General features: G+C 44.8%; 1 protein-coding gene across 5 annotated transcripts in view; it reads left to right on the forward strand.

The window, feature by feature from the left end:
* Positions 1-8,905, forward strand: part of MDFI (MyoD family inhibitor) — a 29,893-nt gene extending 20,988 nt beyond the window's left edge. For all 5 annotated transcript variants that reach the window (XM_007483860.3, XM_007483861.3, XM_007483862.3 and 2 more), the window contains exons 3-5: positions 96-287; positions 4,681-4,929; positions 7,609-8,905. In XM_007483860.3, coding sequence (XP_007483922.1) covers positions 96-287; positions 4,681-4,929; positions 7,609-7,865 — 698 coding nt within the window. In that variant the 3' untranslated portion in view covers positions 7,866-8,905. The remainder of the gene's footprint in view (positions 1-95; positions 288-4,680; positions 4,930-7,608) is intronic.
* The last annotated feature ends 3,471 nt before the right edge of the window (positions 8,906-12,376 follow it).

A 12,376-nucleotide genomic window follows, 5' to 3' on the forward strand; every position in this document is an offset into this window, starting at 1 on the left:
CATCGTGGGCAAGAGGACCCCAAGAGGGGCACAAAAATACACATCCTTCTAGGAGCTCCTGAAAAATGTTTCTGAGTTATCTGTTCTCTCCTCAGCCCAAGACAAAGCCTCATCTCCATCTCTCCTGCCCAAACTGGAGGTAGTGCCATCTCCACACCTTGCAGAGGCAACACTGAAAGAAGACCCCCTAAAGGAAGAAGCTCCCCTTATGCCCCAGAGCAACGGACCAGGGCCTCCCCAGGCCCCAGAAAGCACTGAACCTGCCATTCCTTCAGAAGCTGTGACATGTGAGTCTAGAGAAAGGAGGTGTTGAAATGAATACAACAAGGGGGCCTGTTGTGTGTGTGTGACACAATGCTAGCCACAGTAGGGGGAAACATGAGAAATGGAAAACAGGGTATATGCTTTCAAAGAGCTTAAAGACTAGTTGGGGAGAAACACCCTTTCCCATAAGACACATCTATCACACACACATACACAAATAATATATGTGTATTCATGCATACATGCCTAGTTAGAGTCTGTGTGACAATGGGAAAGGCGCTTAACTTCAGTGACCCAGACGCTGCCCAAGACCCAATTTTCTAAAACTAGACATTGCAAAGTAGGTGCTAATTTACAATGGTATAGAGAAGCATTCCCTAAGTGAATGAGCTCATGGATCCATTCTAAAAATTGACATATATCAATGCATGTATTTATATATCTATGTGCATAGATATATAATAAGATCTTTCCCTTTGTAAGTGAACTAGGACCTAAAGGAACAGTGAACCCCTGCCCTTTTATTCTGAGGGGTCATGAGCAGAAGGGAGAAAGCAGGGGATATATCTGGGGACAGGAGAGAGGAAGAGAAAAGGGGTATTCTTGTCCCTCTAAGATTCTGAATTTAGCCCATACACCTGATGGGTAAGAACCTGAACCAACCCTCTACCTGGGGCTGGGTGGGGACAGTGCTCCATTAATCCATCTAGGGCTATGTTTGACATTCTGGAAATCAAGGGGTATTATAACCCTCTCTCCTTGCTCCCTCCCAAATGGGAACCATGGGCAAAAGGGAGAGAAGAGAGAGGTCAGGGCACAGGGGAGGGTGGCATGGGGTCAGAGTGAGACAAATGCCCCTTGTGTCTAGTGGGCTGTGGTGTTTTCTCTGTGACTCAGCTCCCTGTCCCCCATCCCCACCTCCAAAAGCATAGGCAGTCTCTGTGTCTTCCTCCCACATCCTCACCCTCCTCCCACCCAAGCCCTGGCCACATACACATTTGGTTCCAAGGAGGAGATTTATGGTGTGGGAAGCATGTCAGGGGTATGGGAGAGCTCTCAAGGACTCTGAGCAGTAGCTGTTCCCACCATAATGGATGGAAACATGGGGGTTCTGGACAGGACTGAGAGCTCCTGACAGGGTAACCCCCTTTACTTATATGTCTGAGGGAGTCCCCCAAAAGAGCACCCAGCATGAAGCTTCTCTGGTGTCTTTTCCCTCCAGTGTTGTCTAGCTTCCTCTCTCCCCGTTTCTGTTCTATTGCCCCCTGTTTTCAGGTCTCCTCTGTTATTCTTCTGTTTCCCCATCTCCTTTCTTCAGTCCTCTTTCCCCCCAGATCCCAAGTCTCTTCTATCTTCCCATCTATCTGTTGGTCCTCTGTCCCTTAGTTTCCTGGACCAGTTTCCTGTCTCTGGTTCTCTCAGTTTTCCTCCTCTCTCCTGACCCCACCCCAGTCTGTTCTATAGTTCCCACATTCATATTTCTTAGTTTCTTTCCTTTATTCTCTGCCTTGTTTCTTTCTCTCTCACTTCATCTATTTTTTTAACCCTTACTTTCTGTCTTGGTATCAATTCTAAGATCTAATTCTAAGAGCAGCAAGGGCTAGGCAGTTGGAGTTACGTGACTTATCCAGGTCACACAGCTAAGGAAGTATCCAAGGTCAAACTTGAACCCAGGACTTCCTGACTCCAGGTCTGGAGCTCTGTCCCTTGTGTTACCTAGTTACTCTTCTTGCCTTATCTCAATCTCTTGTTCCACCACCCCTACCTCTCAGTCCTCTGTTTCAGACTTTGGAATTTGGCTCCCAGATCCCCCCTCCCTCTTCCTATCCCATTTCCAAGTTACAAGGAGCACAGGCTTCAGCAAAGTGTTAGAGCCTTCGTGGGGATGTTAGGAAGCTAAGCAACAAGCACCCAAGTAGCCATCTGCCTCCAGGCAAGATAGCTGGGTTCCCTGGACAGAAGGGGGTTGTCTGCTCTAGGAGTAAAGAAACCTTTGTAAGCAGAGAACTGGGTGCCCCCAGCCTCTAGGGAAGCATGTGTGGGCATGAGGATGACTGGAGGGACCAGGGCCAACCTGGGGATTGGGAATGTGGTCCCAGGTGTCTCCAGAGCTCAACCAGATCCTATGCCCCACTGACACTAAAGCTGGCCCCTCAGCCTGAAACTCAGCCCGACAGTCCCCAACTTTGGTGGGCTCCCTCTCCTCCTAAGCTCCTTCCATCCAAAATGCTGCTCAGGGAGAAGCAGAGATGGTGTGTGTTATTTGTATGTAGCTTGTATATTGATATGTAGCGTGTTATTAGCATGTAACACACATTATTTATATGTAACGTGTGTTGCATATGTGTGGTATATGCATTGAATGTGTGTTGTATATGATGTGTGTTGTGCATGTATGTAGTGGGTATGTGTTGTGTGTCTGTATTGTGTGTGGTGTGTGCATTAGGTGTGTATTGTGTGTATGTGTGCATTGTGCATGTATGTGTATACTATGTGTGTATGAGGGCAGCCCCAAGGGTTCTAGGGACAGGCTGGAGAAGAGGAGGTGGGAAGGGCATTCCTCTCCAAACAGATGTTTCTAATAACTCCCCCCATCACGTGAAGGGCAGAAATGGCTGGGGTTTGGAAGGCAGGGAGGGGCTGCTGATTAACTGCTTCGGTGCCTACTCCTCCCCAGACCTTGTCTCTCCTTAGGGGAGAAACCAGCTCTGCCAGCAGACTGGGGCAGCTATGGACCTGAGAAATGAGGGTCAATCTGAGCAAAGCAGCCTGGGAGGGTCAACGTACTTTCCAAAGACATGATCCTCAGAGCCACGGGAGTGGAGTGTCTTATCTCCCCTACCCCCAAACAGCCAGGCATCCTGGGAATGAGGCAAAGGCCACTGGACGGAAGTTGAGAGTCCAAGCTCTGTGGCCAACCACCGTGTGATTTGGGGCCAGGCACTAGCTCTCTGGGGGCTTCACGCTCCTCTTTTGTAAAGGGAGCAGCTTAGATTACATGGTCTCTATGGTCCCTCCCATTCCATGTTCGGTGATCAAAGCATTGTCTGTTCTAAGGTCCCTCCATTTTGTGTTTAAACATCCTTCATGTTTAGGGTCCCTCCAAGCTCAAACATTCTGCATTTTGTGTTCTGACATTCTATGGTCTAAGATCCTCTCAAGTTCTAACATTCTGTGTTTGAACATGTATCACATATATATATATGTATATATATATATATATATATATCCTAATAGAGCCTATATTCCATGCCATCCTATATATGACTTTCTCTATATATTGATCTCCTATATATCCTATAAACATCTATACCTTCTATATAGCCTATATATCTCCTAATATATCCCATAGCCTATACATCTACATCCTAATAGACCCTACCTTATTTTAAAATTTTATTTATTTTTAAAATATTTTCCCATGTTTCCATGATTCATTTTCTTTCCCTCCCCAATTCCCTTCCCACTCCCAGAGCCAAACAGCAATTCCACTGGGTTATACAAATGTTTAGACCCTATATTCTACAACATTCTATACATGACTTTCTCCCACATATCCTACAAACATATGTGTCTTCTATATAGCCTATATATCTACTAATATCACCTATATATCTATATCCTATATGTGGCTTTCTCCTATATATTGATCTCCTATATAGGCTATAAATATATATCCTCTATATAACATACATACATATCCTGATATAACCTGTTATCTCATAGATAGATAGATAAAGATCTCCTAAGATCCATTCAAGCCCTGACATTCTGTGGTGTTGGTTCTGACATTTTATAATCTAAAGTCCCTTTCCATTCTAAAGTTCGGTGTTTAAGCATTCTGTGTTCCAAGGTCCTTTCCAGTTCTTATATTTTGTGTTTGAATATTCTCTATCCTAAGGTCTGTCTAGGCTTTGACATTATGGCTTTTGTGTTCTAATAATATCTAACATTTGTGTATACTATGTGCAACACTCTGCTAAGCATTTATGATTATGTGTTATCTTATTATGGGTTCACAAAAACTCTGGACATTCTGTGTTCTAAGGTTTCTTCCAGCTCTGACATTCCATGTTCTCTGCTTATATTTTGTGTTCTAAGATCCTTTCCAGTTCTGATATCTCTGTTTAAACATTCTTTATGTTCTAAGGTCCATTCAAGCTCTGACATTCTATGTTTTGTGTTCTAACAGTCTGTGTTCTAAGGTTCCTTCCAGCTCTGACTTTTTGTGTTCTCTGGTAATACACTCTGTCCTATATTCTAAGCTGTCCAAGCTCTGAGATTGTAGGCATCAATGATTTTGTGAACCTGTGAATTCTAAGTGAGAAGACCCTCCTAGGGACTAACCTGGCATCCTGGGCCCATGGGGGCTCTTGGAGGCTCCCTAGCCCCTTCCCTTTTTTCTTCTCTCCCTAGGCCAGCCTCAGGGGCTTCCCTCCCCAAGGGGACTTCCTGGGCCCTCCAGCTTTACCCCGCGCTTGCCCAATGGTGCTGGCCATTCCCCGGAAGCGGGTTGCCCCAAGAGGTCAGGGAACGGCACACTGGGTGGCTCCAGAGCCCACCGGAAGCTACAGCCACACTCATCGTTCGCCAGCCAGGGCAGCAAGAAGAGCAAGGGAAGCACAAAATCAGCGGCTTCCCAGATCCCCATTGAGGCTCAGGAAGGTAAAAATAAATAAATAATGAATAAATAAATTTTACCCCCAAACTCTTCCAAGAAAGGTAAATTGTGGTCCTCTATATATCCAGCTGCTTGAAATTGGGTGCTAGGAAAGGAAGGACACTTCCCTCTCCAGATTTCCTCATTTCAGTACAGTGTAAATGGGATTGGCAGAAGTAGTTCTCCAATCCAGTAAAGTATAGGGAAAAGAATGCTGGATTTGTAGAACTGGTTTGAATTCTGTCATTATTGTGCAACTTTGGGTAAGTCATGTGCCCTCTCTGACCTTCAGTTGCATCATCTGTAAAAATGGGAGGGAGGGGGTTTATTCAATGTTATTTAAGACCCTTTTCAGCTCTAAATACTATTCAATAGAATGAGAATTGGCTTTGGAATAAATGTTGTTGTTCAGTCATTTTTAGTCATGTCTGACTCTTTGGGACTCCCATTGAGGGTTTTCTTGGCAAAGATACTGGAGTGGTTTGCCATTTCCTTTTCTAGTTCATTTTACAAATGAGAAAACTGAGGCAAACAGGGTGAAATTACTTGTCCAGGGTCATACAGCTAGGAGGTATCTGAGGCCAGATTTGAACTCAGGGTGATGAGTCTTCCTGACGTCAGGCTCTGCACCCCTCTTAGTAAGCCCTAGAGCTCAAATATAGCTCTGCTACTTACTGCTTGTGTGACTTTGGGGGACATCACTTTTCTAAGTTTTCTTATTTGTAAAATGAGGAGGCTGGCCAATCATCTCCAGGGTTCCTTCTGGTTTAAGATCTCTGGCCCTATGATTCTGACACCCTCTTCCTATCAGTATATTCCATCTGTAGCCAACCAGACACGTGGCATCAGTAAACCAGCATTTTACTCTGTCTGGTCCTGTGGTGGTTGTGGGAAAGGGGAAGATGTGATTCCCCATCCTTGAGGCAGCTTATGGCTCAGAGGATAGAATACTGGGCCTGGAAGTCAGGAAGACCTGAGTTCAAATCTGACCTTGGATATTGACTTAGGTGTGTGAGCTTGGGCAAATCACTTAACTGTAGCCTGCCTCAGTTTCCTCATCTGTAAAATGTAAATAATAAAATAATATCAAATGAGATAATTGTACACTGCTTATATAACTGTTACTTATTATTATTATTACTACTACTAGCTGTGTGACTCTGGGAAAATAATTTCTCTTCTGCCTATATCAGTTCTTCAAATGGGACCAATAAGAGCTCTTACCTTGCAGGGTTGTTATAATAGGATCAAATGAGATAATATTAGTAAAGTGCTTAATATAGTGACTGGCACATAATAGATGATATATTAATGTTTATTCCCTTAACCCCAACCCTCACCCCTACCCACTCACTGAGTCACACACATTGGGAAACAAGATAAATGGGAGAAAAATTGTCAAAGGACAACACAAAGAACAAAGGGCAGTGCTGCCCACTAGCAGAATATAAGTACAATTGGAGTTCAGAAAATCAGAAATCAGAAAGAAAATTAGTCATTTACTTTATACCAATATTCTTGGAACAGACTGCTCTCCAGTGCAGAAGTCCAGCAGCTTTACTAATAAAGATGTAGTTCAGTGGAGTGAAAAGAGCACTGAGCTCTTTGTCAGGAACCAAGCTGGAACTTGGGTGAGGTAACTGGGGCTTTTCCCTAGGGCACCAAAATTTAAAGAACCCTGATAGCTCTCTCAACTGAGAGCAGAATCATCTAATCGTGTCCCCAAAGTGGCAAGAATAATATATTGAAATAGGAAGCCATTACATGCTAATTCCTCCCACCATGGTCTGCCCTGTACCAATCCGATCCCACTCCCTTTATTTTTACCCCTACAGAAGCCTCCTCAGCAGAATTTCTAGGGTCTCTCCCTTCCCAATCAACTAACTTATTTTTTAAAAGTTGATTTGAGGACACATTTTGTGCTGTTTACCCCAACTATGTTGTTTGAAGCTTGCTCTGGTTACCAAAATTACTAACTATTGATCTGGCAAGGAAGCTCGAGTTTTCTACTCCTGGCTTTACCACTGACCCGCTGTGTGGTCTTATGCAAATCATCTCCCCTCTCTGGGCACCAATTTCCTATAAAATGAAAGGGTTAGACTAGAGGACTTCTAAGGGCCCTTCCAGCTCTAATGATCTGAGAGTCTAGGATTCTAAAGCAGAATGATACAGGGGGAAAGAGAGTTGGATTTCGAGTCAGAGGATTTAGGCTTAAATCCAGTCCTGCCACGTGCTAGGGCAGCTAGGTGGCACAGTGGATAGAATGTTGGATCTGGAGTGAAAAAGACTCATCATTTCTGGCCTCTGACACTAGCTGTATGACTCTTGGCAAGTCACTTAACCCTGTTTGCCTCAGTTTCCTCATCTGTAATCTGTGATCTGGGGAAGGAAATAATAAACCAATCAAGTGTCTTTGCCAGAAAATCCCCAAATGGGGTCACAGATTGTTGACATTACAGGACAATGACAACTTGCCATGTGCTATCTGGGGTGACTTTGGACAAATTTCTCTGGCCTCAGTTTCCTCATCTGTAAAATGAGAGGGTTAGATTAGAGAAGCTAGAAGGTCCCTTCCAGTTCTGAGCCATGACCCTAGGATCTTAGGTCCTAGCATTTCATTAATGTTTCTTCCTCTGTTTCTGCTTCTCTCATCTCCTACCCTCATCCCCCATCACTGCCTCCAGACTGCTGTGTTCACTGCATCCTCTCCTGCCTGTTCTGTGAGTTCTTAACGTTGTGCAACATTGTCTTGGACTGTGCCACCTGCGGCTCGTGCTCTGAGGACTCATGCATCTGTTGCTGCTGCTGTGGAGGATCAGGGGAATGTGCCGATTGCGACCTGCCTTGTGATATGGACTGTGGCATCATTGATGCCTGCTGCGAATCAGCCGACTGCCTGGAGATCTGCATGGAGTGCTGTGGGCTCTGCTTCTCCTCCTGACCCCTGGCCCCAGGAGAGGCACTGGGGAGGACTAGAGACGGGGTGGGGTGCTCCCAACCTAAACTTCTACCCCCTCATGTCCCTACTCCCCACTCCAGATCAAATTGTCCCCTTACCAAGGATTCCACTGGGGTTGACTTGAAGAGACGACTCCAGTTTAGAGCCAGAGGAGGAGATACATGGGGAGCATCCTAGCCATCCCCTTCCTTTCGTCTCTTCCTTCTCAAACCCCAGCACCCTGGACTAAACCTGGAGCCCCAGTATGGAAGAATTCCACATGGAGGCAAGACTTAGAGACCCAGGAGTCCCAGTCAGTTAGTCAATCAATCAACAAGTATTTATTAGTCTAAGGTCTTAGGGGCCTGTCCTCTGCCCCTGTACCAACAGAACTGAGCACAGGAGAGCTGGTAGAGAAAGACCACCAGGGGTAACTCCGAGGAGGGACTCCATCCTGGAAGTACTCCAAGACCTGGCTTCCTGCGCTGGAGCCCTCAGGACCAGGCTTCAGTACACTGTGAAAGTCAAGGGAGAGGAGCTTTGGGGAGCTAGGGACCCTGCCAGCCACTGATAATCTTGGGCCTGAGGAACTGGGGATTGGATGGGACTCTCTAGAGCGTGAGCTGAATGGACCTGGATTGAAGATGGTAGAGAAGGAAGAAGGGACAAACAGAAGTCCTGAATTTCTCTACCTCTCACCACCCCTAGCTCCAGACTCTCTCTGACTCTGTCCCAGCCTCTGGGGCAGCTAAATGTGAAGAAAAAAAAAAAGAGACAAACTTCAGTTGGGATATTCATCCCCATCTCTCTTCCCCTCTTTGCTTTTTCCCCTCTCCTGGGCTTTCCTTAGATGCTCACCCAAATAATGACCTAGGAGAGGAGGCCAAAGCCTAGAGATGGGGTGCGTATAGAGAGAAGAAAGGGGAGGGGGTGGGCAACCGCATGGAAGAGACTGGAATGGGTGGTGGGAGGGAAATTGGGGAGCACGGGGAGGGTCAGGCCTGTTAGTTGCTGTAAATAAATATTTTTGCCATTTTGCATTTCCCCAGCGTGTCATTCTAGAACCAGATCCGAGGGGCTAGAAGGGGCATGGGGGATCAGACCCAACTCCCTGATTTTACAGATGAGGACACTGACTTGCCCAATGTCACAAGTTGCAGAGCTGGAGCCCAACCTAGGCATTCTGGTTCCAAAGTCAGGAATTTTTCTATTTGTGAAAGAGATGGACTGTTTCTTTGAGCCCCCAATGCTCCGATCCCGATTCTGTTTCACTCTCTGAGAGATGGGTGTGGGAGACAGAAAGCCGAATGCCCATAGTCCCTTTCCCTTGCCCCATGAAAAGTAAGAGTTCTGGATGGGCTTGGCTGTAGGAGATATTCAGGGGTCTGAGAGGAAGGGGTTAACTCCTAGCATAGAAGTTAATTAATAACAGATATGTTCCATTTCAATTAATTAATTGCCTGCTGACTCCAACTTTTTAGAGTCTGCTCCGTAGGACGCTGTCTTCTAAAACAAGAAGCAATTCCCATGCCAGCAGGGGAATGGTGCCTAGAGATGTGACTGACCCTTGCTTTGGCATCCTCTCTAAGGCTCTTGGCTGGCAACCTAAGCAGCTCCTGTCCCTGACTGGGGTTGGGATTGGGGAAGAAGAAGAAGGAAAAGTATAATGGCACATTTGGGAGCAGAAATACTAAAAAATTTCCACCCTCTGCTGTTTTAGAAGATTCCCTCAAAGACTCCCAGGGAGGTGATCTTTTTGGGTTGTTTATTTTTTTAAACCCCCACTTTCCATCTTAGTATCAGTACTAAATTTTGGCATTTGAAGTTAAGTGACTTGTTCACGGTTACACAGGTAGGAAGTATATGAAGCCAGATTTGAACCTATGTGAAATTAGAATCTGTTGCCCTCAAAATTACAACCTCCCCATACTTAAGGATAAGTGGGGTATATACACTTTTGGTGATTAAATCTAAAAATGGGCAAGGGAGAGTGAATTCCATCTTCACACCTAGGACCCGTCTCTAGACCTGGCTTTCAATCTGAGCTATCTAGCTACCTCCCCTCTGCCTTTTTTAGACTCTTACCATCTGACTTAATATCAAATCTAAGACAGAAGACTGGCAAGAGCTAGGCAATCAGGATTAAGTGACTTCCCCTAGGCTCACACAGCTAGGGAGTGTCTGATATCTGATTTGAACCCAGGACCTCCTGTCTAAGCCTGGAACCCTATCCACTGAGTCACCTAGCTGTCCCCAAGGTGGTCTTTATTAATAGATGAGAGAGGTTCACCCTGGACAGAGTCTCTGACCTGAACCTAGGAGGGTCTGTAAACAATAACCAGAGTCTGGTGGGTGAGTTGCTTTGAAAAAAGTAAAAAGAATGGAAATTATTCAGCTTGGAAAAGAGAAAGCTGAGACTGGAACAACCTCCAGGAAGTGATGCAGAGCGAGAGGAGCAGAACCAGGAGAACATTGTACACAGAGACTAATACACTGTGGTATAATCGAACGTAATGGACTTCTCCATTAGTGGCGGTGTAATGTCCCTGAACAACTTGCAGGGATCCAGGAGAAAAAAAAAAACACTATTCATAAGCAAAGGATAAACTATGGGAGTGGAAACATGGAGGAAAAGCAACTGCCTGAATACAGAGGTTGAGGGGACATGACAGAGGAGAGACTCTAAATGAACACTCTAATGCAAATACTATCAACAAAGCAATGGGTTCAAATCAAGAAAACATCTAATGCCCAGTGGACTTACGCGTCGGCTATGGGGGGTGGGGGGAAGGAAAAGAAAATGATCTATGTCTTTAATGAATAATGCTTGGAAATGATCGAATAAAATATATTTAAAAAAAAAGAGAGAGAAAGCTGAGGAAGGAGGACCAATGTACCCCAGGAAACCATCACTGATTTTTATGAGCTTCTACACTCTGTTCGGAGCCCTAGAGGCAGAGGGGGAGAGAGAGGGATCCAGAGAAGCAGAAATATGAACTCCCTTAAGTAGCTTACAGTCTAACATAAGAGACAGGGCCAAGATGTGAAATAAGTAAAGAAAACAGAAATCTTGAACTGATTCTGACAGTTGGGAAACTCAGTTAAGGGAGAAATTAGTGTGAACAAGCATCCACGGAAAGAGCTTCATGCAAGAGGTAGAATTGAGCCAGGACTTACTCCTCTGATTTCTCCCAATGTTTGTTGACCACTTTAGGCTGGACCCTTTTTCAATTAAGTTAGATTCTAAAAGTTTTTAAGTGCTTACCATGTACAAAGCATTAAGGTAGACCCTGGAGTACAAAATAAAACCAAAACAAGCCTCAAAGAGTTTGTTCATCCCTTTTCTCCTAGACTGGTCTGGCTTAGAGGTAGATGGGAGTGTGAGTGGATAGAGCTCTGGACCTTGAATCAGGAAGATCTGAGTCCAAATCTAACCTCAGATACTTCCTAACTGGGTGACCCTGGAGAAGTCATTTCCCCTTTATCTGTCTCAGTTTTCTTGATTATAAAATGGGATTCATAATAACACCTACTTCCTAGGATTGTTGTGAGAATCAAATGAGTTAATATCTTTAAAACATACCTAGCACAGTGCCTAGACACTATATAAATGCATGTTTCCTTCCTTTCTTCCTTAACCAAATGGAGTTTCCAAATTAGTCTAAATCCATCTAAAATTCTAAATCCATTCCTCATGTTGGTGCCTCTCCAACAAACATGGCATCCCAGGGGGTGGGGCAGCTAGGTAGCGGAGTGGATAAAGTGCCAGGCCTGGAGTCCAGGTTCAAACCTGGCCTTAGATACTTCCTAGGCAAGTTATTTAACCCACATTGCCTAGCCCTTACTATTCTAGAATCAATGCCTAATATCAATTCTAAGACAGAAAGTAAGCTTAAGACAAACAAACAAGCATTGGGAAGATGACATGGCTCTAATCACATCATTCTTTTGCTTAAAATCTGTCAGTAGCTCATATATTTATATATAGACCTATTGGATAAAGTAAAAATTCTTGATTTCTTCCTATGTTACATATTTCAGTCAAACTGAATTGCTCTCTTTTTTCTCACCCTACTGCCTGTGATCCCTATTTGCCAAAGCCCATCCACGTATGAGACTAGACTCTTACGACTGTCAGGATGCTTCCTTTTTTTCTCTCGAGTCCTCAGGTTTCACTCCCTTTGTGAAGCCTTTCCTGATTCCTCTCCCTGCCTCATTTTCCCACCCTGCCCCAACTGATCTCTCCCTTCTTTTCCAAGCACTTTGATGAAACCATTCCTTCAAAAGTATAAAAGCGTGGTCAGACAGTGAGTAAACATTAAGCACCTACTCTGAGCCAATCACTGTGCTCAGTGCTGGAGATACAAAAAGGAGTCAAAGTCCCTGTCCTCGAGGGGCCCCCAATCTAATGGAGCCCACATCCAGAGCTAGAAGGGACCTCAAAGACTAGCTAGTACAACTTTTCATTTCTTACAAATGAGGAAACTTGGGCTAAGTGACTTAGGATCATAGAT

This window comes from Monodelphis domestica, chromosome 2, assembly GCF_027887165.1.
Source record: "Monodelphis domestica isolate mMonDom1 chromosome 2, mMonDom1.pri, whole genome shotgun sequence".
NCBI lineage: Eukaryota > Metazoa > Chordata > Mammalia > Didelphimorphia > Didelphidae > Monodelphis > Monodelphis domestica.